This window comes from Gambusia affinis, linkage group LG16, assembly GCF_019740435.1.
Source record: "Gambusia affinis linkage group LG16, SWU_Gaff_1.0, whole genome shotgun sequence".
NCBI classification, from domain to species: Eukaryota; Metazoa; Chordata; class Actinopteri; order Cyprinodontiformes; family Poeciliidae; genus Gambusia; species Gambusia affinis.
In genome coordinates, this window is record NC_057883.1 from 9,078,962 (window position 1) to 9,103,055 (window position 24,094).

Genomic DNA, 24,094 nt, shown 5'->3' on the forward strand with positions numbered 1-24,094 from the left:
GAAAAAATGTTAATCTCCAAAAGAAAGGAAAGGAGACACAAAATGTAAGTCAACAGCTCTTAAACACAAAAATTCCTTTCAGGTCCTATTACAAAGTAAGCTGCAAAAACAGCCAAGCGTTAACTAAAAGAAGAAATGCCATAATAATAAATACAGTGACTCTCTGAGTGTCTGAACGCATAATCCCGCAATAAAAGAGCCTGTTCTGCAAACAAAGTCTCAGCATTCAACCTTACTCCCCAGCGGTAGTCGTGCCGAGTTTTCTTGAACCTCTGAAGGAAGGCAGGACAGAAACAGAAAGGAAGGAGGATTAACTCAATCAGCTGACTGTGTGAGGTGCATCAGAGAACCTAAGGAGGGTTAAAAGATTAAAAGACACACTCAATCACTCTTACCAACAGTAGATTTCTTTATTACAGAGTACAGCACATAAAATCCAAACGTATGACAATTTATAAAAAAAAAAAAAATTATCGGGAACTTCAACAAAACCGAAACTTTACTCAGAAAGTGCTTTATGATAATTAACTTAACATGTATCTATCTTTCTACAGGTATGGACCCCAGCCCAAATACATCTGACAGAGCATTTTGTCATCTGTGGCTTCCTGGATGAGGTAGTGCACATGTCCCTCTATTGACAGAGGGAGGCCAAGCACTTTATTTCTGCTCTTTATCACCCCCTGGAGACGCTGCTCGATGTCACACACGTGTGTTTTGGCCTGGCAGTGACAGATAGGGTATATATGAACAGCTTGAAGCAGAAACAAATCATTTGTATAAGACCTATAAACAATATCCAATTTTTAAAAAATCTAAACAAACCTTTTCATTAACTATCTCGCCTGTCTCATTGGCCTGCGTTTTCACCAGGCCTTTGGATGGTTTGCTCCATTCCACCAGCGGGTCATGAAGGAAGGTCTTCAGCACACTTACGGAGTAATAGCAAACAATTATATGATGAAAGTCTTATTTTTGGATATGAACACTAAAAGAAAAACAAGTTTTTGACAATCACAATGTATTACACTGTGTCTACCTCATGAGTGGCTCTCTCTGGTCTCGCATCAGTCTAAGTGTGACCTCACAGGCCTGTCTAAACAAACCCTCAGTACCCATTGGCCCCATAGCGTGGACCATGTTTTGGGTAAGTCGGAAAGGAACTACCTCGGGCACGTCAAATGTCTCCCCCTAGTGGACACAAAGAGAACGGCACAGATAAAGCAAATGGGAGGGAGAAGGGACCAAAACACACAGCAGATACAGTTCCTGAAAGAAGTGTCCATACTTCTAATCTGAGTGACTAACCTTGTTGAAGAGGCAGTTGAAGTCAACGTGGACACATTCCCCAGTGAAAGAGTCAAAGAGGATGTTTTCTCCATGGCGATCGCCAAGTCCCAGGATGTAGCCGACCATGGACATCACAGCAGTGGAGCGGCAGTATGCAGAGCGACTGCTGTACCTGGACATGAACATGCGCAGACATTAGAAAAAAATTAAAAAACAGAAATGAAAAGTGAACACACATACATTACATTTCAATCCAATCAACAATACTGCTTGTGACATTGTGCTCATGCAGTGAACTAGTGGCATACCACGATTCAGGGTCAGGAAAGGTTTGGAGGAACCACTCATAGAAGACGGGCGGATGCTGAGCGCAGAGCACCTCCTTGTGGATTCGTAGTTTTTCCTCAAAAGCAGCGGTTTTGGGTAAAATAAGCTTCCTCAGCTCTTTACCCGACAGGTGGATACCTAGAGAAAAACAGTCAAAATCCCTTCAGCTGTTCCAGTCTACAAAATCTTTCACACTTGGTTTCACAAACTCTACAACGCCTTGCAAAACCTTTCAACTTTTCACGCTTTCAGAAATTATTTCCCAAAATACTTTAGGAAGAAAACAACAAACTAAAAACTGTGGGAACGATTTGCCCATAAGTCAGTGAAGTATTTGATATTCACAGATTCTCTTTTTCTACAATTTTGCTGTGGAACGTAACTCCAAATTATTCACAGAAAACGTCCAACAGCCATTAAAACAACAGCCGTGTTTAATACAGAATTGAAATCAGTATTTTACAAATCAAGTATTCACTAACTAGGTCCTAAATCCCTCAGTTTTCAACGAATGTGCAACGGTCCTTCAACTTCACCATTACGCTCTACCTCATGCTGGTTTTAACACATAAAACACCAGTAACGTAAAATGAAGCTTGCAATTGCACCTCGCTAAAAGGTAAACAAGAGGCATGAGCAGCAGTTGACAGAAAAATAAATACCCCTCTCTTTGTACAGCTTGGTGAGGATGTGTCGCAGCCCAGCGGTGTCGTTGACCCACTCGATGATGCCGCACTCCTCGTTGAGTGGAATCACGGCATAGGTGCGGATGTGCAGCTCCCTGCGCCTCGACTCGGCGTCCTTACGGAGACACTGCTCGCAGAAAGCACGACGGTAAGGAAAGGAGGCGCCACATCATTACCAGAAACCGGGTTCATCAGTCCGACGCGCAACCTTGTTGATGAGACAGTTGAACTCCATGAGGCGGCAGTCTTTTCTTAGATCGTCTTTAGGTTTACACATCATGGTGTAGCTCCGTCCATCTGAGCCCTTCAGACTTATCTTCTTGGGCTTCTGCAAGGAGGCTAAAATCTCCACCTTAAATAGATCAGTTAGGATAAAACATTATAAAACCCCCTCCAAAAAAAACAACAACATTATTTCAGACTCAAATGCCCAATATCTAAGCATATCAGGATGTGACTTTTTACTCAATACGGTGGGGAGAAAAGTCTGGAAGTATAAACATTTTTACATGTTTTACTTTTCCAAAACTGAAATTCATCTACATCATATTTCTACGTTATAAACGTCTCAAGAAACGGGTCGCGAAAGTCAGACCCTATCTTTCCTACTTACGCCGTCTTCAAAGCCGTCCAGGTACGCCCAGTGTCCGGGGAAGGCGTCATGCTTTGTGCTCGCCCCGCCAGTAGAGGGCAGCGTCGGGATGAGGACGGACTGGAGCGGGATAAGGATCTGGCTGAAGGTGGACTCCTCCACCAGCCGCTTCAGCTGCTTGAAGTGAACGCCCATGCTGAGGGTGGTGCTGTTACCGTCCACCTGAATGAGCGACACCATCAAACACATCTGTCTTTTAGAAAGTACGACATTTCCCCCCCCCCCTCTCTTAGGGTAATAAAAACACACAGTTAATCAAATCGTCTTAATTTTTCTCTTACATTCACCGATCCCTTCTGACAGCTGCCTAATCTTGGAGTTAATTTTGTGAACACATAAACTCAAATTTTAAATTTGCACGTCATCACTTCTAGGTGTAATCTCACTACCCCTCTTTTCTTTTTTTTTACTTTTTTTACGTACTGTGAGGACATTTTTACCGGCTTGTTGCAGAGCTCCAGTAGCTTATCCGTGAGCCTGTTTGCGTCTCCAATGAACTTCTCCAGAGGCTTTTTAAGACTGATGGCGTTCTTAAGAATCTGATTGCAGCGGTTCATGCGCATGGGGTAAGAAGACTGAAACACAACAGGCACACATGGGATTTTTCTAGGGCGGGCAATTAAATAGAGCTGCTGTTCAAACAACAGCGATGTGCCGGGAAAAAACAAGAAAAGCGCACAAACAGTCCAGACAAAAGAAGCAAACCAGGGAAAGAGGAATATTTGTATAATTTGAGTTACAACATTTAATTTCCCTCTGGCAATAATAAGAGTATTTTTGATTTGAATTTGAATTAAAATGAAAGGAAAGAGAGGAAGGAGAGGCGTAGAACCTAAGGAAACAATGAAGAACACATAAATGGAAAGAAAGTAAGAAAGAGCAAAAGGAAGAGAAGAAAAAAAGCAGAAAGAAGGAAAGAAAACAACAACAGACTAAGAAAGAAAAGGATAGACAGACAGAGACCGACAGAAAGAAAGGAATATCATCTACACGTTGGAATGGGGAATAAAGTCAAGACATCTTTTTCATACCCCCAGATTGAATAAAATCCCTGAGATGTTGATATTCTCTACACTAGAAGATGCTGAAGTCTTGATGAAGGAAGGACGACACTGTAAATATTGATACTTTGTATTTTGTAATTCAATATATTTAAAACACAATTTTTACTGCTGTACTTCCAGCAGATTCGTCTAACAAAATAGAACCAACAAGACTACAGCAGTAAAGTTTGGGGAACAACAACATTCTCACTCACTCTCAAAACTTTTATCCACAACTGTATATCAGATTATTTTAGCCAGGATAAAATGAGCGTATGCTAACACCAAGGAGCTAAGCAGGTTTACAAATACAAAATAACAGCATCTGAGTGAATCGGAGATAGTTGAGGGGGAAAAAGGAAAACCCACAAAACACAAGCCAACCTTGGAGACGGCGGTCATCAGCCACATGGCCTGCTGCGGGTACGCCAGAAACACTTTGGACACGATTTTCATGAGAACCTTGAAGACCTCGTCGCTGGAGTGACACACCCTGGAGATGAGCTGGGAGAAGGCGGTGAGGAACTGGTAGGGCGCCAAGTTGGAGCAGTGCTCCTCGACCACGGCGTTGATTTTCCCGAGCTCCTGCCGCATCAGTCGGTCGACTCGTCCGGCTGTGGAGGGCGGACAAGAACGATGACGAAACCATTTCCAGTCCGACCGGCGCCCGTGGTCTCTGACCTTACCTACTCACCTTTCTCACAGTCGCACACTTTAGCTCCAAAATCCAACCAGAGGGAGAGCATGCGAGGCATCGCCTGGTAGATGTACTGGTTCCCAAACTGCAGGGCTCTGACAGGAAACGAGTTATACCATCAGAAGCCATTTTGAAGGACATGAACACGCAGAAAGAGCGAGAACCTACTTTCCAAAGAAGGTGACGATGTATCGGATGAGGTTCCCCTGTTTCTCCAGCTTGTTGTCTGTCACCATTGGCATCACTTTGTCATAGTACTTTGCAAGGTAGAAGTTCCCGTCCTCCCATTCTGGGAGCAGGTTGGTGACATCCTACAGACCAAATACATAAACCAGTTTAAGGTGAAAAAAAAAAGTAGATTAATAAGTGAAATCAACTATCATTGTAGTTGCTAATAATCCGTTTATCTATTTGTGAATATAATAAACGCCACAAATAAAAGATACGGGGTAAAACCTTGTACGCCTTCATGATGGCGTTGGACTCGAAGTTTGCCGTCTCCTCCATGAAGCGTCCGACCAGCAGCATGGCCTTCCCTTTGATCTGCAGGCTGCGGGGGTCGGTCAGCAGCTGGTCGTCAGGAAAACACTGGGCCACGCCCTTCTGGAGGACGATCAGCGCCTGGTGCACGTCGCCCTGATGGCAGGCACACAAAGAGAGGGGTTGGAAAAAACCCCTGGCAATTTCAAGAACAAAAAAAACAAAAAAACATAAAAAACACAGACGCCAGGGATGTGGTTCTGGAGAAAATTCAGGAACTTTCTCTGAAAATGGGAACTTTAAAACTGCCGAGATATGTCCTGAACTCTACTGTAAAACATTTTGCGTTGCTGGTGCCACTACAACGTCAGTCCGTTCACCAAAAGACTTGAGGTTCCTTTTCCAGCAGGACAACGACCTTCAACACAGTCAGAGCTGCAGTGGACTGGTTTGGAGCAAAGAATATTAATGTCTGACTGAACTTGAGCCATTTCCCACGGGTCGGCAGTACCTTGGTCCAGAGCCACTTGGCCTTCTCTGTGACCAGCTCGGCCAGGTTGGTGTTGTCTGCGTTGAGCAGAGCGTTGAAGGCCGTCTGGTGGTGTCCGGCCTTCCTGGCCACCCGGGCGCTCTGCAGCCAGCACTCGCCCACCAGCTCCTGACACGCCGGCCTGGAGGACGAAAGCCGCAGTGATCGCTGCTCAAACAACGTTGGATCGATGGGTAAACTCAAATCAAATAGCTTATCAAACGTTTTATCCATGGTGGCATTTATTGAGTTGAATGAAACTCTAAAGAGGTTCTAATACCCAGTTTTATGTAGGGCTGAAACAATTAGTCGGATTAATTGTGATTAATCGATTACTGAAATAATTGTCAACTAATTTAGTGATTGACTAACCGTTTACAGACTCTAAAACGTGCACTCTGCTAAAATAACATACTCAGAGAAGTTATTAAGCCAAACTCCCCCCCGCCCCAAAAAAAAAAAAAAAGAAATAGGTACATTTTACATTTATGATAAAAAAACCTTCATTTTCTGTAAACTTTTTCTTCTCAGAACTCCTCTTTCTCAGCTTCGCTTGGTTTAAACTCTGCAAAAATGTAATTTTATTCAGCACATTTTGCTATTCAATAATTAATCGCTGGATGAAAAAAAACATAACCAACAGATCCTGGCAGAAAGGTCAGAATTTTTTCACATGTTGAATTTAGAAGTATTTTTTAGCCGCAGACGCATCCTTTACTACAAATGATCAAGAGTCTACTAAAGCAATGCTATGTTACTGCATTTTTGGCAATACTGTTTTTATTTTATTCGAATCTCTTGTTTATTTGCGTTTTTTAAATGTGTTTCTAATATTGTACAAGAAAAAGTTCATATAGATATATGTACTGCATAAAATAAGTGGAAAAATGAAAAATCTGAAGAGTGCCAATTTTTTTTTTCTTCTAAATCATGAGAATAACTGATTTAATAACCAATTTCTAAAATAATCACTAGTTGAAGTCCTAGTTTTATGGCTACTAAACATTACTTTTGCACCAGCAATCAAACGTCTAACGAGATATTAATCAAAAACTGAGCTGAAGGTTTAATAAAATTCATTTTCATCCATTGAAGATACAACACAGAGAGATTGGTTTAAGCACATTATGTCTTAGAAAGGCCGTTTTCATCATGAAGCACAAAACTGAACTTTGAAGGCCGTGTCTCCTTTCATAATTTAATAATGGAACCACCATCACAACAGCGTGTGAACACACTTCTATCTCCTTACTGTGGTCTAAGGCTGAGCAGGGCCCGCCGCACGGCCAGGATCGGCTCCTTGGCCCTGAAGGAATTCTGGGTCATCTCCAGTCGGTCTGACCAATGAGGAGGCAGCTTGCCCAGGCTGGGGGCGGAGCCGTCTCTGGCGCCCCGCAGCTCGGTGAACGCGTGCTCCAGCTCGCTGAGCATGTGGAGCCTACGCACACAGGCGGACGCATTTTAGAGTCACGAGGAAGAAACCAAAGCTGCTGCTGAAAGCTGAATGGTCAGACCTGACGATGTACTCGTATCCCCGCTGGTAGGTCCCACACTCGTAGCTGGCGGCGGACAGCGGGACCACCTGCTCTTTCCGCACCAGCTTCAGCCCCTGGTAGAAACTCTCCGCGTCCTGCTTCTTCGCCGACAGCAGCAGCTGGCCGAGCCGCACGCCCCAGGTGCACGACTGCTGGTCTGGAGGGGCCGCGTTGTTATCGGCAGATTACACAAATGCAATGAGAACTGGTTCATATCTACTAAAGTGGAAAGATCTTTATACTTTTTTTTCCCTAACCTGAACTTAAATAATCTTCCAACAAATCCCACTTTCCGAGCTTCCAGGCGGCCTCCACTCTGTAGGTGTTCAGCTCGGACTTCCACTGCTGCCTAAACGTATAAAAAAAGGGAAGCAAGTTGAATTTAAATCAGGTGGCAGTAATGAAGAGAGTAAAGTAGGATGCAAGCGCCTTACTTATTGGCTAGTACGCCGTTAACCTGCGTGATGACGGTGGACAGCTGCCCCAGGCCGAGCATAGAGGTCATCACTCCATGATAGTGACCGATCTGGAAAAGATTGGTGAATTTTTACCATTAGAGACGTATTGTAGTACGTCTGAGAAATGTATCATTTAGAGCTTGTTTAAAAAAAAAAAAGAAAAAAAGTTGTTTGCTCTGTGTTTTTGTGTTGCCCCGGCAACCAATCAAGGGTTTATCGGGCATCTTGCCTAACGACACGATGACTGCAGCTCCTCCAGAGTTGCAAAATGTCTCTTGAACACTCACGTGTTTGTTACGTAGAAAGTTCAAAGCTAAGGACATCGTTTTAGAAATGGAATTAGACTAAAGCACGTAGAGGCAATTAATTAATCGCATGATAAATTAAAATGAGCTCGATCATTTTAATTCTGATGAATATTTTTTAAAGTTTTTGGTTACAGAGTCTTCATAATCAGTTTTACTTGGATGTGGTTTTCATTTCTGTTTTTACGTATTGTTTTTGGTAGCGTTTTCTTTTGGACATTGAAAATATCTTTCAGCTCAACTGCTAAGTAGGAGTGGGCATTTATCACATCATTTATCAAATCATTTATCGTGATAACGTCTTATGATAAAAATTCTGATTGATTGTTGTCACAATAAATTCCAATTAATGATGTTTAGTCCCACAAAGCCTCTCATCACTGTGACACAGGAATCATAGCAGGTTGCTGCTGTCATACAGTCATGCTGCTGCCTGAAAAGTAAGAAATAGTTTTCATTCTCACTTTTATTGTTATCACAACGGTACCGCAAAATATTATGATAAATATCGCTCACCGCAAGTGGTAAGAGTTCTTGACAAAATTAACATTTATTGGTCTTTGAGAGAGCGAACCTACATTATTGTCTTATCAATATATCACCTGAAAATTATCGCAAAACAACATTATCATCTAGCGCAATCATTCCTGGGACAATTTACCATCCAGCAAAATTTGTCATTGTGACAAGCCTAGATTAGACTTCAATAAACTTCTAAACAACTTCATTCCTGAGCAGGCTGCTGCATCTCCTGATCTTTATGATGCTCTTTGTTCACCAGCGCCACGTGACACTGAGGTCTGTTGCTGTAGAGTGAGCAAACGTGAATAAGGAATCTGTAGGTGGGAACCTGGTCCGACTCCAGCTGTATGGCCCGGTCGTAGCAAGCCGTCGCATCTCGCAGCAAGCCAATGCTCTCGTGTTCAAGTATCTGTTCCCGTAGCGACGGCTCTTCCCTCCTCAGAGCGTTGACTCCCCTCACTCCGTCGGGCTCGTGCATCGCCGCGTACAGCGTCTGGAACGGCCAGGGATTCATCACCACGCTGAGATTCACATCCAACATCGGCTGAAGCCGATCTCACAGAGTCAGCCTGACCTGCAGGAAGCTGAGGTGGTCCTGGATGTTCTCCTTGTTCTCCAGGATGTACGCTTCGAAGTGCATGAGGGCTCGAGTGTACGCCCTGGAGCGCAGGGAGGCCTTAGCCAGCACGTCCTGTGGGATACCCTTCAGGAAGGCCACCACACGGTCATAATCACCTCTTTCTGCAGGACAAAAAAGTTTAGATTTTATATTAACAATATTTAGTAGAGTAAGAAGTGGTTTAAGTTAAGTAGCATCCACTATTCAGGGTTCACGCACTTTTCCCTCAGTAAAATTCCAGTACTTTTCAAATATTTTCATGGTAGGTTTTCAAACTTTTCCAGCACCAAACTTAGGCAATAAAAACAATATAAATGAACTAAAAAACACAGTTTAAATTCACTATTATATGATATCATATCATATATCATATTACTGTCAGTAATTATATATTATTGCAGTATTATGCATTCTACAGCAGGACAAGGTAAATTAAAATATAAAAAAATTTATGCTCTGAAATGTCTAAAACACACCTGAGTGGTCAGAGAACTAAACATTAACACTAACTAAACAAAATAAAAAAAATCTGTAACTTTGTTTCAGGTATAAAATATAAACCAGATCAATAAGTCACTGAGACATTATGAGTGAAAAATATGCATTACATCAACACAATCCAATCAGAACTGGATCACATCAAATCATGTTAAGGTAAAAAAAAACCTTCTTGCTTAAATTAAATACCTGAAGACAATATACAAAGAAAGTTACAAAAAAAATCTAAAATATATAAATATATATATTCTTGCAAAGTTTTCTTGAATTTAGCAAGTAGAAATAATTTTGGTGATTGTGACCAACCTAAAACAAGGAAACTTTAGTCTGACTGAACTTCAGACAGTGAGGGAAAAAAAATGTCTGTTTACTAATGCATGAAAATATATTTTCCCAACTGCAAATAATGTATTCCACATTTAGGCTTTAGATCAAATGTTAGATTACATTTCATTACAAAACTCTGCAATTTAATGCCAAGCACTTTCAAGGCCTTTATACAGATATCCGGGCACTTTCCAAAACCTTGAGAAACACTTACCTGAAATTCAAGCATTTTCAAGGACTTCAAGCACTCGCCCGATCCCTGACCGTTACCTGTGACTTTGGGTTTGGCGTAAAGGATGTGGCGGCTCCACTGTGTGAGGTGCGACAGCATGCTGAACACAGTCTGAGTGCTGAGCTGCGATAGGCTGGAGGCCGTCTCCTGGACTCCGCCCCCTCCTCGTCCGTCGCCCTCGGTCAGCACGGCCAGCATCTCCTCCGTCACCTTTAAGACGAAACGACCGGCGCGTGAGTGAAAAACGCAGCAGCAGCCACACCAAGCTACGCTGGACGGGGAGAGAAACCCTGACCTCCTGCTGCTCTGCAGGCGTGCAGCCCAGCAGCATGTAGAGCAGGATGTGAGGCAGCAGGTAGATGGTGACTTTGTAGTCGTGTTTGATGATGAAGCTGCAGCACTTGAAGACCTTGCCGGCCAGCTCGTGTCTCACCTGGATGGAGAACCACACATTAAAACTTCTCAAAAAAAAAACAACCTGCGTGCAGATTAGGAAGGGGTAAAGCTTGACTGTGTTGAGGAATCGGCTAACCTTGCTGATGAGGTATCCAGCCCAGGTGGCAGACCAGTCAGAAAACTTGCTCCCTCGGTTGCTAAGGTACACTGGCTTCTTCACTTTGGACCAATTCACCTCCTTTTGACTGCTCTTATATCTGCAAGAAAGCACGGGAAGAGTCATCAAAGTACTGTAGGTGAACTCTTCTGTGGAGGAGGGGATTCCGACCTGCTGTTAAGGTGAGGCTCCAGGATTTCTTGGATCTGTTCTGGGAATCTCCTCCACAAGCGGCGGCCCGGTGAGTCGGTCCTCCCCTCGCGACACTCAAAAATGGACAGCAGCTCCTGCGACGAACAACAGATCATCGAATTAGAAAACTCAAATAAGTAAGACAGAGCAACCAGGAGGGTTTTTATGTTTGGACGCATTTTGCGTACCTGTATGGCGTACGCAGCGGAGTCCTGAGCTCGCACGTTATCAGCGTAGGCCAGGAATGTTCTGGTGAGCTCAGTTAGCAGGTCATGGGCAAAGTTGGGATCATCTACTCCGCTCTGTTGACAGGAATACATTTTCAGAAATTAGTTGTTGTATCAAATTTATTAGGAAATACTTTTTCTACAATAGTACCAAGAGATTAGGGTGGTTTTAGTCCTACTGCAATCTTCCTAAGTAAAAATGGATGAAAAAGGACAAACATGAAGCAACATTTTACTTTTAGGCGTGTTTGTAAAATAACTAAGTATCTGCAACTAGTCGATGATTATATATTTCTTTTGTTTTATGTCGTATGCGGTCAAAAAAAAAAAAGACAACAAGAGTTCAACTTTAACTTGCCACGAAGGTGTTGCGGTTGCCCTTGGAGTGTGCGTGGGACAGATCCAGGCGTCCAGGGTCCACGGCCCCCAGCTCGCCCAGACACTCCCCGCAGAGGAGCCGGGCCTCGGGGGACGAGTCCTGGCAGCCCTTCAGCAGCACGGACACCAGGCTGGAGATGACGGGCTCCACCGCCTCGCTGGCACACACCTGCTGCAGCACCCACTCCTGAAACACGCAGCCAGAGGTGGGCGGAGTAGCGGAGTACCCAGAACTTTTACTCAAGTAAGAGCAGAACTACATCGACATGTTTTTTTACTCAAAAGTAAAAAGTAGCCATCCGAGAAATTATTCAGGTAGGAGTAAAAGAAGTATTTTGGTTAAAAAAACAAAAACAAAACTCAAGTACTGAATAACTGACCAAATTATCAATCAATTCATATTTAAAAATCACATAACTAGACATACCAAAATATAATGTTAAGTGGAAATGTTGGTATATTAATGGAAAAAAAATAGCAAAGAATAAACAAATGTATTACAAGCCTGCTGGGCCACCAGGTTTACTTACAGGCTACGTGTTGTTTGTTTATTTTAGTTTTATTTAAAGACTTAATAGTTGGTGTTCAGGTATTAGTCTTCCAGTAACATATAAATATCAAGTGGTATTTTGAAATTTCTTGTCAATTTTAAACATTTTTTTTATGAACCGATGAATGGCTGCCCCAGCACCAGGGCTCGGCAAGTTTTCTTGGGAAAACCTTGGATACTTCGTAAGATTACTCAAATAAAAGTAAAAAGCAGAGCTTGGAGAAAATACTCCTAATAGTGCATTTCTAAAGAAAAAGTTACAGTACTGAAGTAAAATGTAATTAAATAAATGTAACTAGTTACTCCGCAGCTCTGCACAGGACGTAGAAAAAAACCCACCATAAACAAATAACACCATTACGTTAAATTTTTACTAACGTTACACACGGTATTAAAAACGCAGTCAGGATTATAGTATTAGCTCACTTTTCTTTGCAGAGATTCCCAAACGCTACCGTAACCTACGAGTCCTTGTTTGGTGTTTTTTATAGTACCTGCTTGCTGTGCATCATGTCCCTGAGGCTGGTCAGAGCGTGGATCCTCACATCCACGTTCTCGTGCTGAACGGCTCTCATCGACAGCTGCAGAGCGGAGGCCAGGTCGCTGCTGCTGGCCGTCAGCTGAACGGAGCAGAAACAAATTCTTTATCACGTCGTTTCCGTGTCTTTAGGAGGATTTCTCCCTCTCTCAACCCGTCACCGTCGTCGTCGCGACTTTACGCAAACCTTTTTGTAATTTTGCAGAACCGTGTGGATGTCTTTGAGCTCCGGATGCTCGGGCAGAAAGTAAATCTCGTGGAGGTAATCGTTTACTTCGTCCCTGTAAGAGAGCGAGAGAAGCACGGTCTCAGTAGGGATCACTCTGTAATCATCTAGAGCCGTCCGAAAGTCTTCATTTTTCACAATTTGTCAGATTACACCCACTAGCTTTATTGTATCTTATTAGGATTTTAAGGAAAACCCATTAGAGGCTTTAAAAGACTTGATGCTGTGACGGATTCTCATATTCCAGGACGAAAATGACTCTAAACACACAGAGATGCAGCAGAATCCCTTAAAAATAGAATATTCATCGGTTAAAACGGCCCAGTAAAAGCCTGAAAAGCTTTACAGATACTTTCTATTAAGTCTGCATGAACATGAGAAATTTGATTTAGAGGATTGGGCCAAATCTCTGTCTCTGTATATGCAAAACTGGTAGAAATATCAAGTCCCAAGCAAACTTTACCAAGTATTGATTCATTGGGGCATGCTGCACTTTTCAGATTTCTTTCTTCAAAATTAAGTGTCGTTTTTTTTCTCCACTTCCTTCCGCAGCTCGTGGCTGTAATCCGACAAAAATGTGAAAACCCCAGAGGGTGTTTTAAGAATACGGTAGTTCAATCGAACTCTTGATTTTCAATCTTATTCATATTGATACGTTATTTTCCCTCTTTAAAGTCACCTGTTGTCCAGGATGAGGTAGCGAATGATAGCGGCGGTCTCTCTGGGCCGCAGGGGGATCAGGGGCAGCAGGGCAACGATAACATGACTCAGGAGAGGCCCGAGGTGGGAGGGCTCCACACTCCTCACAAAACACTCCCACGTCCTGCAACAAGGAAGCGCAATCTTTCAACTTTTTTTTTTTTTAGTGCGCCTCAAAACTCGTCCAGGAGACGACTTCACGAGGAAGAGGCAGGTACTGACTGGCAGCAGAGCAGAGGGAAGTCCTCTCTGAAACGCAGACCCGTGCGAAGCGTCGTCATCATCTTCACCCTGACGGAGCTGATGTGCTTGGAGCCCATCAGGCGCATCAGAGCCATCACGCTCGTCAAAGCCTGGCCGCAGGAGACGCGCAAAAGCAGATGTGTCGAAGCGGACGGGGCTTGGAATGCTGCGGCGGCGGCGGTCAGCCGAGGACGACTCACCATTTTCTTGCGGTCCTTCTCTCCTGCGCTGGAGCTGAGCAGCTGCATGTTGAAGAAAGCCAGAATCCCCAGCAGCTTGGGCTGCAGGTAGTCGGCCTGGAACGCAGCAACGCAACATTTAGGTCAACGTGAAATATCGATCGCATCACAAACTGAGAAGAAAACGATGTGGACCATGTGCTCCGGGGTGGTGATGTCTCTAGGACCCTGGTACGGATCGTCGTTGGATGCAAAGGAGGCCAAGATGGCCAAACCGTTGAAAACCTACAAAGAGTTGATTTCCATCACTGAATAAGTCATTAAACAACCAGAAAAACTACAAAAAAGAAAGGTGATTTAGGTTTTCTGCCCACCTGCTGGTAGTGTTCCCCCAAACGAAGCAGCAGCTCGTTGTGGAGACCCTGGAAGTCCTGCCTGAGCAGGGAACCCAGCTCAATCTCCGTCTCACTCTAAGATGGAAAACGACACACAAAGCTGGGCGTGGAGTGTTTTACAACCAAATATTATCATTTTATAGCACAATTAAGTAAGTGTGTTAACCTCAGTTGTTATACAAATGTTTGATATACACACATATCTATGTATAAAATATGACTAAATCAATTTGACTTTGTATTTTAATGCTGCGAGAGGTTTGAGCAGCTAAAAGCTTCCTCGCCTACAACTCCCAGAATGCTGTGCCGTTCAGATGTATTATCTATTGATATTGCTCTCACAGGTTTATCGCGATATATGCTGTTATTGATTTAGTGACCAGCCCTGTAAATAACCTTCAGCTTTGTAAAGAACATTTCCCACTAGAGCTGGAAGATATTTCATACGCCCAAAATAAAACACGACAACCAGAAACAATAAATGAGACAGAATGGTAAAAAAAAAAAAAAAAAACACACAATTGAAACCATAAACAAAACAGATCATGATGCATCTGTAAAGAAAAAAAATATTACTCATCAGAAAGGAAATTATCGAATTCCTTTTTGCTTTATAATGCAATTAATTGATTAATATTAAGAAAAAAACCTGCAGGTAGTGAAATGCTCTCTCCAGCTCCTCCTTAGTGCACGAGCAAACCAGATGACTGAAGATGTACTTGAAGTTGTTGATCAGAATCTCTCTCCTGTTCGCCTTCAGCTCGATGGCCAGGGTGCGGATGAGGGCGGAGCCTGTGGAGCTCGCCTTGGCTGCCAGGTACGGCAGCAGCACCTGGAGCGTCCGCTGCAGACACAGATGTGCGAGACAGTGCGTGTTTGAGTGGCATGAAAAAAAAAAGGTTGTTTCTGGGGGGTGGGGTGGAGAGAGAGAAGTTCTGTCTGAGCGTTACGGTGAGGAAGCGGTGGAGGTCCGGGAAGTCGAAAGCGTGCGCGATTTGAGCCAGAATGTCCAACGCCAGCTCTCGCTGATTGGCCGATTCGCTGGTCTGGTCCGGCGTGCTCCGCAGGGCGGAGGCGTGGCGCGAATGCAGCGACTCCACCAGAAACTGAAAACACGAGTCACAAACAGAAAGATGCCGTCCACAATTTCTCCACTGATCTACCTTTCTGAATCTATCAAAAAGCCAGTTTGTGTCTAGTTCAGTTTTCTATTTTATTATTGTATTTCATCTGTACTAAAAAAAGGTCAGATAAAATCATCAAACAGCTTTTTTTCTGCTTTAATTAAATCTTTCAAGGTGTTGCAATTTTATATATATGCAAAATAAATAAATAAATAAATAAATAATGCCACTAAATGCAGGTACAGATGCATAGATTGGCAAATTATCTACCTGGCAAATGGGGTTCTTATACTGGCTGAACAGGGTCTGCAGCTTCAGGTCTTTGGCAGCCGCCAGCGCTCTGATCTGAGTGTAAGCAGCAATGGACACTGTGGACGACTTGGACAGGAGACAGTGGAGCAGACGCAGCAGGGAGAAGGACACCAGACTGCCCTGAGAAGCCCTAACGAGAAAAGGAAAAGACCATTTTACATGCAGCAGGTTTCCTCAACTCTGTATAAAAATATGGGAGAAAAAAGAGGTCTATGAATTAAATTAAATTCATCTTTTTGTCCAGACCAGGGGTTTTAAAAAGTGTGGTCAGGGGACCAATTTGTGGCCCCTGGAACAATTTTGTGAGGCCCCGTGATTGCAGTTCAACAATGCTACAAATTTGGCCCTCTAGTGAACTTCGTTTTTTTTAAATCATTTTTTAGCTCGAGAATTTCAATGGTCCGAAATATTTTTCTTTTAACTTGAATTTCATTGTAAGCAGGGCTAATATAACGACTCAAAGAAAAACAAAACAAAAAAAAAACTGGAGCACATTAATTCTTCAATTGAACGTGGGAACAAATTAAATCATTTTCTAGACTAAATAAACTGAACCCCCCCGCCCCCCCCAAAAAAATCTTCATTAAGACAAAAATGGCACTTTGTTCAATTCATATATTGCGTATTTAATTTATTGATTTAAAAGAAAGAAAAAAAAGAAAAAAAAGAAAATTACTTAGCATTTTAAGTGGAAAAACTAACGTTCAATTTTCCGGGGCATGTTGCAAAAGGTTTCGATCCAGAAGCAAAGTCTCACACTGTGTCATGTAGAAAAACCAAATGTTTAATTTCAGGCTATTTATTTATTCAGGGGGAAAAAAATCCCACATTATTTTAAAAAAATAACTTGACATCTTGTGATCAACAAAGATTCTATGGCAAACTTTTATTTTAAAACTATTCGGCACATCTTTGCCCAGGCTCCAAATCATCTGGAGGTTGATGTAGTTACACTAAATATATTCAGTCATTTAAAAAACAACAACATTATAACCCTGAAGTAAAAGTTCTACAGTTCCTAATAGTAAAAATTATTGTTTTACCTGCCGATCTCTCCTGTGGTGAGGATGAGTGTCTTGCGCAGGTCGTCGTCTCTGCTGGCTTTAGCGTTGCCGAACGCCTCCTTAAGACGCGCAACCAGCAGCTGAGGCGGCAACAACACGTCGTCAACCTCCGCGTGACTTTAAAAACGCTGCGTTTAATCGCTGAAATGTCTCACCTCGCTCAGCGTGCCCTGCTCCGAGTGCCTCGTGGACTCCGTCAGCAGGAAGCGCACGGATTGGCTAAAACGCGTCCTCACGGCGGGCTCGGCGTCCTCGATCAGGCCAATCAGGGCGCAGAGAACGGCGCGGGAGTCGCTGTCCTCACCGAGCAGGTTGACGTGCTGGCAGAGGTGAGGTAGGGCTTCCAGAAACGCTGAAACAAGTCGAGTCGTCCTTAAGATAGCAATTTACAGCGCCGTGAAAGCTCATTTAGAAAGCAAAATAAAACTTTTAATTACCTAGTTTTACACAGCTGGCAGCCTGCGGTCTGAGTAAAGCTATGAATGGTTTAACTACGGATGCTTTGAGGGATGGCGCTTTATTCCCAGCATGCAGAGCTGCAACAATCCAGCGAAGGCAGAGGACTTTGGAACGACAGGAGGCCTCTACGTCGGAGTCGCAAAGCTCGGAAAGCTCCGACTGGACGCAGCTCAGATGCCCGACAATCCTGGCGAGCGCCACCTTCACCTGCTCTGACTCGTCCTCCAGCAGAGACCTACAACAAAGGAAAAAATAAAAAATAAAGCCACGACGTAAACCACCAACGGAAGCAAAAAAAAACAAAAAACAAAAAAACAAAACACAGCGGTAACAACAGCGAGAACGGGGATGTCCCGTTTGCAGGTGGGAGTTCACGCACAGCAGAGCGGTGCTGATGAGGTCGTGGTGTGAGGGTCCCAGGTGATGAAGCAGAATGGGGAAGACCTGGACGGCCGTGGCCCTCACCGCCTGGCCCTGGCTCCGCAGCGCGTTGCGGAAGATGCAGACGCGCCAGCCGTCGCACACGCCCCGGCGCAGAAAGGCCAGCAGCGACACGCAGTCCGCCTGGACTTCATGTGCTGGAATCACACGTCGGATTCGCCGTTATGTAATGATGTTAAACTGAAATACATGGTTGTAGACGTAGATAAATGTGGAGCAGCTCTAATAATTATTGACATTCCTACAACATATGTGTACACAAGCCTTAACCTGAAAAGTAAGAGACAGAACCGAGACTTCCTGCAAACTCAGATCAATGCAAAAATAACTACTTAAATGTATTCTGGATTCCTGCTTGTTTTTCCGACTTTCATAAGTTGAAATATTATGAAAGTGTTTTGTTTGGGGGCGGGGGATAGGAAATACAAAACAGATAATATTTCAGATGTTTCTACAGTACAATTCTCCATACTTATCCAGACTGAAAATACTTTAAATAATTTCCAAACTTGTCCAGATTTTTCCGGAATGCATAAATGTAATTTTTTACACATGTAATCACTGTAGCACCCATGGTTTTCTTAAAAACAACTGCTTTCTAATGTTATTTCCCTCTAATTGACTAAATTTACCCAAGTTAAATGATGGATTTGGGAATTATTCAGTGTCAGATTATTATCCCACAAATAAAGATACAATAATTTCAAGGCTTTTTCCCCACTTCTTTACCGGGGGAGGGGGGGTGCAAATACATTTAGAAGACACTCCACAATTACGAGGATGTTTGGCACATTTTAAAAGCTAACCTTGAATGTTTTATCATCTGCTGGCTTGAGATGTGACAGGATTACTTACAATAACAGAAGCGGAGTCTCTGAGCCAAAGTGGAGAGCCAGGAAGGAAACCCTGAACTCTTAAAGGCTGAGGCAGATTTGTTCTCGCACACCCAAGGAAGAGACAGCAAGGCACACACACGCCGCTGGAGCCCATTTTCAATCTGGCTGTTCACTACACACATATGGTAACATAGCATGATCACCAAAAATCTGTTACAATTCTTTTAAAAAATTCACTAAAAACACATCATATGAGAAGTTTAAGTAAACATAAGACAGAAAAACCAGAGGGAATACCAGGGTTTCTGCAGGTTTCACGCATTCAATTTTAAGGCCATTATGAATGAAATTCAACACCTGCATCATGACGGAAATGTACAAAAGAACTTGGATGGAAAAAAAAGCTGGCTAGCTAGCTAGCAAATGTATTTTAGCAGCTAGTTAGCACTAGCCTGAACCACCTTGATTCACAGAACGTAAGGAAGATTTTTGCTGTTGCCTGATGGAAAGTCCTGCGAGGAAAAAATATGTGATTAAATAGTCCTGCCACTACAAAATCTAAGGCCAACTTACATTTCTTCAAATGAATTCAAGACACTTTAAGGCCTTAATTGTAGATACATGAATTAATTTTTTTTTAAGAATACCCAGACACTCGCTGCTCTTCAGGAGACATAAATACAACTTCAAAGGATGCTTATTTTTTTGTCTTCTTACATGTCAGGTAGAGAACAGAGTCGAGAACTGTGATCGTCGATTGAAAAGCAGACTTAAAGTATTCCTGATGAGAGACAGGCCGAGACGTTCCTTCTAACACCGACTGGCAACTCTTCAGCGCCCGGCCCATAGTCTCAGTGGAAACCCAGACCAGAGGACAGGAACTGTTGACAAAACCCCCCCCCCCAAAACTGTGACTATTTCTTTCTGCTACGTCTCCTCATCAGTAGATCTCAGTCTGTTCGGAGGCAGGTACCTGAGGGGTGAGGAGCAGAGCGCTGCCAGGTGCAGGATGAGGGCCTGACCCTGCAGGGCGGACAGGGCCTGCAGGCTCTCTGGTTCTGCAGAGCATGAGCTCGAAACAGTCAGCAGCTCTTCGAGACGTCGATTTAATGCGGCCCAAACCTCGCTGCCGACACGCATGTCCAGATCGCTGAACACACAAACACAAAATGACTGAACTGCTGGAATTAAAAAAAAAACAAAAAAAAACAGTAAAGCAGAGCTTTTACGCAGAGCTTTGGGACACGATCACCAGAACAAATTGCACTCGAAAAGTATTTTAAAATATACATTGTCATAAATGTGAGACATTTAATGCCTTGATAAGCTACTTTTGAAATAAAATACTTTACATATTGATTTAACTGCAGAAGTTAACAAGTTAAGTCTTTAATAACTTAAAACTGAACTTAATTCAATTTTAGATCGGCTTAATTATCATAAACAATGTTTTAAGTTAGCAGGTTGTAATCCTGATGGGAGCCCTACTGTCTTTCCAGGAGACACAACGTGTCTCCTGGAAAGTTCACTTTAAATTTACTTTGCCAACACATTTCCACACACTTGGGAGTGGCAGTTTTTGGCTTTTAAACCATAACTGCTCTAAAACAACCTCAGATTAATGTTGCTTTGGTCTGATTTTGGCTTTTTTAATCATTTTTGTTGAAGTGAGCAATCTGTGTCTCCAAATAGCAGCGACTTCTCCTACAAGAGGCGGATCTGCTCAGCATCAAGGGATGAAATGTAAAGGTCTCGGGTTCCAGACGTCCCCAGTCAAAAAATTTCCCAGAGAACGAACGGGTTGGTTAAAGTGACTCCAGGAAGTTTAGTTCCAGAGAAAATGTGCTCAAGAATCAGCAGCGGAAACCGACCAACAGATGTTTTTTCTTAACTCGCATCGGTGATGTTTTTGTCGTTTTGGTGACCAACCTGTTGGTAGATTTGCAGGATCTCTTGGCAGGAGTCTCTCCATCTCCTGTCTTCTGCATCACGGCAGCTTTCTCAGCCTTAAGTGCAGCTTGGAGGAACCCATCTGCACACTGCAAAGCACACAACAAATGTAAAAAAAAAAAGCAAGATGCAAACATGGCAAACACCGCAAAGGTTATAGAAAAAAAACCTCAGTACTTCAGACTGATTTTCTGTCCCGACGGTGCGCGCCAGCGTCCTGCAGACGTCCGCCACCTGCTGCCTCCTCAGCAGAGCGGCACCTTCGTAACTCGGCACGACAGACAACGAGAAGCTGAAGAGCACGCAGAGGGATTCGGTAAGCTCCGATCCGAACTTAACCCCTGACCCCGCGAGAGCACAAACGCACTCGAACATCTGCGAGAGATAGACGGACTCGAAATCCGAGTGAGACACGTAAGCCGACTGAAACAAACAGCGGGTGAGCTTCAGCAGCTCCCCTTCGTAGGGCTCCTTCTCATCCAAGAAGTCGTGCGTTTCAAGCACGTGAAAAAAGGCAGTGAAGAAATTGTGGCTCTGGGTCTCGTCGAACTTTCTCAACTCCACCAGCTTTCTCAACATCGCCATGGAAATCTTCCTCAGCCTGGTGTTGCCGTTCGCCAAGACGGAGCAGGCCGTCTCCCACACCGCGCTCAGGTCGCGACAGGAGACGACTCCCCTCAGAGAGTCGGTTGTGATGCCGAGAGCGACAGCGGTCAGTGACTCCAAGGCGGCAGGCGACGAGAGAACGAGGGGAGTCTGGGTGAGGTAGGAGGCACGTGTGGTGGAGAAGAGGAAGCGCTCGAGCTTCACGGGCCACTGGTTCTGCGTGTGAACGTCCGGCCCACACAGCGCGGCTATGTGGGCGTACAGGACGTTGCTGAGGTCTTGAGCCATTAAAATGAACTCCCGAACAAGGCAGCTGAAGATGAAGGGCACCCGGACCCGCAGAGAGTGAAGCAAGGAGCACAGCACAGCAGAGACCCGCCCGTGGATGACGTCGCAGCCCGGAGACGCTCCGACACGCAGCAAACGCACCGCCACCCACTTACTGAAGTCTGAAGTAAAACAAATAGAGAAACAGAGAAAGCAATGGATCAGTTGGTCACTGTTTGTTGTTTTTGTTTTCTAGGTAATCCATACCAATGCAGCTCTGTATGGTGTCTGGGTACTCAGCAGGCTGACAGGCAGGATTAGCAAACATCAGAGACGAGGATTTGACTATATGTTGCACAAAATCCAGCAGCATCACACAGGCCGGCTCCGAACTGGACTTTTTATTTAAGCCTAGAGCAACTGAAAAAAGAGAAGATTATTCATTGGTTTAAGTGCTTCACAAATGAATCAAAATAGCTAAATCTTAAAAATATAAAAAATAAATAAACAAATGAATCCATATTCACCAAAAGTGATTTAAGGGTAAAATGTTCTCATATGTAATTTGATACTATTCTACAATCAAATTTTCACACTTCTGAGTCCATTATTGGTAAATTTACACAAATATTTCAGCTGAAGGTCCAACTTATGCCCATCACACCAAATAAGCATTTCTGATAACTCTGAAATACATGTGGTAATGAGTAAATATGTTTGGAAAGTTATCTTCCACATTCTATGAAAAATTGCAGAAGTGGCCCATGTGTTTTTATAGCACTTAGTCTTTTGGTTAGGATCACTATATGACCGGAAAAGCTTGGGGGAACAATGTTGGTGATTAAAACATTAAGAGAGAACCAGGTGATGCTACAAAGATCAGTTGGAGAACAATACATTCTAATACCTAAAAGAACGGTGCGGGTATTTATTCACTGATTATTAGCTTTGATGTAAAGCTGTACTTCCACCTGTTTTCTGTGTGCGTTGTTATTACTGTTGACTTACCAACATCTACATCTGTCAGTATCCTGTCAATGAACTGGCAGAGGATCTGCCGGGGTTTCTGTACCGCTGATTCGTACTCAGCAGCACTGGCACTGCAAACAACAAACACGGCATTAACCTCACTAATTGAGTCATTAAACACTTCAACACATAGTGACTGAGTAAAATACAAAAATTGGTGACGGAGCTCAGTGAACTGTTAGCAGGTTAGCTAGTAGCCGACTTTTAACTCACTTAGCTAGCTCTTGAAGAGCCGGTATCATTGCAGACATTTCAAGTCCATCCATGTTTACGCTTCCGTTTTGTTCGGCTTTTTGGAAAGCTATTAAGTGTAAAAGTATAAATTAAGTCATTTTAAAGGAGATAATCTCCCAGCAGCTGTCCATCGCTCCACGAGTTTCGAAAACTTTCGCTCCAAAGTGACGTCGCTTGTTTTGATACGGTATCCACCGAGGCTCAAAATTACTCAAGCACAAGTGCTGAGAGCCGTATTACGTATTTATTTTTAATATTAATTTTTGGGGGGGCAAAGGTACAACAGGCACAGACTGAAATTAACATAAAAATCAGCCCAAGAAACTGAATAAATAAATAAATTAACAAAAATGGCTAAAATATTAGAGAGCCCAAGACCAGCAGGTAGTTACTGAAGACGTTTCGCAGCATAATTAGCAATAAAAACACAATTATTTGTGGAATCTAAAAAACGAGTTTAAGTTAAAGAAACTTGGATTCATCAATAAAAAAAAAGGGGTTTTTCTTTAGGACATACTCAATTTTTACTCAAATATTATAGCATCTACGGGAATAAAATGCTGTTTTTATCTCTTTTGTATGAAAGTTTTGCATAATATTATTTTACTAATACATGTTAGAAAGCGGGGTATGGGATTGTAGACATACCTCATAGCAGATAGGAATTATTTGGAATATATATTTTTTTCAGTCAATGGAAGAGACTTGTTTTTTTGTCCAAGGAAGTTACCCAGCTTGATCCAAATTTATAAAATCTTAGAGGAAAAACTTCCCAAATAAAAAATGCTCTTGTCCGTTTATGTTGCTTATTGTTGTTAGCTTAAACCTATCAATTGGTAAATCACACTGTTTTCCAGCTTACACTAGATCATGGTTAAGTTGGTTCTTTGTTGTCTGCTTCCTTCAGTTTTTCGGGGTTCTTGAAATATTCTCCATAGTATTTCTACTTTGTAGACAATAACAAAATTTATTTTGAACATGGCCCAAGCTAACTCAAGAAGTACTTCTATTGATTCTGGGACCACATGTTGAGAACCATAGCTCCAGTTTATTGTTATTACTGATTTTTATGTTTATGATCCACTTAATATTTAGCTTTAAATTGTATGTATCCCTAATTTTAACAACCTGAAGGGAGGTTAAATCATCCAGTGAGTGCAATAAATATTTTCTTTTTGCAATGCATTTATTTGTACTGAAACTAAAGTTAAATGGATTTGGAGCTTTTTCCCTTTTCTTTCTGCAATACTTTTTAAACCTGAAATTTTATAGAGATAGTGTGTATGCTTTATGGATTTTTACCAGTAGCCTTACTAACGTTATACATTTTTTAAAAACAATCGGATTTATCATGTTTGATCTATTCAAACCGTTGGAAAAGAAAATGTACAA

The 24,094-nt window shown here is 42.8% G+C and overlaps 1 protein-coding gene across 1 annotated transcript; it reads right to left on the reverse strand.

Moving 5' to 3' along the window:
* Nucleotides 1-397: 397 nt before the first annotated feature.
* On the reverse strand, nt 398-22,863 carry atr (ATR serine/threonine kinase). The gene is made up of 48 exons (XM_044142638.1): nt 22,682-22,863; nt 22,448-22,539; nt 21,707-21,859; nt 20,744-21,621; nt 20,546-20,655; nt 19,590-19,766; nt 19,334-19,497; nt 18,636-18,788; nt 17,719-17,917; nt 17,318-17,574; nt 17,036-17,232; nt 16,860-16,960; nt 15,775-15,946; nt 15,331-15,486; nt 15,030-15,224; nt 14,360-14,455; nt 14,181-14,270; nt 14,007-14,102; nt 13,786-13,916; nt 13,544-13,687; nt 12,826-12,919; nt 12,595-12,720; nt 11,531-11,737; nt 11,134-11,247; nt 10,925-11,040; nt 10,733-10,853; nt 10,496-10,633; nt 10,239-10,410; nt 9,099-9,265; nt 8,853-9,017; nt 7,674-7,765; nt 7,497-7,588; nt 7,219-7,396; nt 6,957-7,142; nt 5,687-5,846; nt 5,152-5,331; nt 4,864-5,006; nt 4,693-4,790; nt 4,383-4,612; nt 3,396-3,530; nt 2,917-3,117; nt 2,512-2,655; nt 2,280-2,430; nt 1,599-1,755; nt 1,309-1,462; nt 1,040-1,191; nt 826-931; nt 398-722 (listed from the first exon to the last, which is right to left on the reverse strand). Exons 1-48 carry the CDS (start codon nt 22,732-22,734, stop codon nt 549-551), a joined length of 7,767 nt encoding a protein of 2,588 aa, XP_043998573.1. The 5' UTR covers nt 22,735-22,863; the 3' UTR covers nt 398-548.
* Nucleotides 22,864-24,094: the final 1,231 nt, after the last annotated feature.

Bases quoted from the DNA above. Each gene is read 5' to 3' on its own strand.
- atr (XM_044142638.1), bottom strand. From the start codon at position 22,734: ATGGATGGACTTGAAATGTCTGCAATGATACCGGCTCTTCAAGAGCTA. The intron at 4,613-4,692 runs GTGAGTAGGTAA...CGCCCTCCACAG, and splicing joins AGTGTGCGACTGTGAGAAAG to CCGGACGAGTCGACCGACTG. The intron at 1,192-1,308 runs GTTAGTCACTCA...TGTGTCCACTAG, and splicing joins TCAACTGCCTCTTCAACAAG to GGGGAGACATTTGACGTGCC.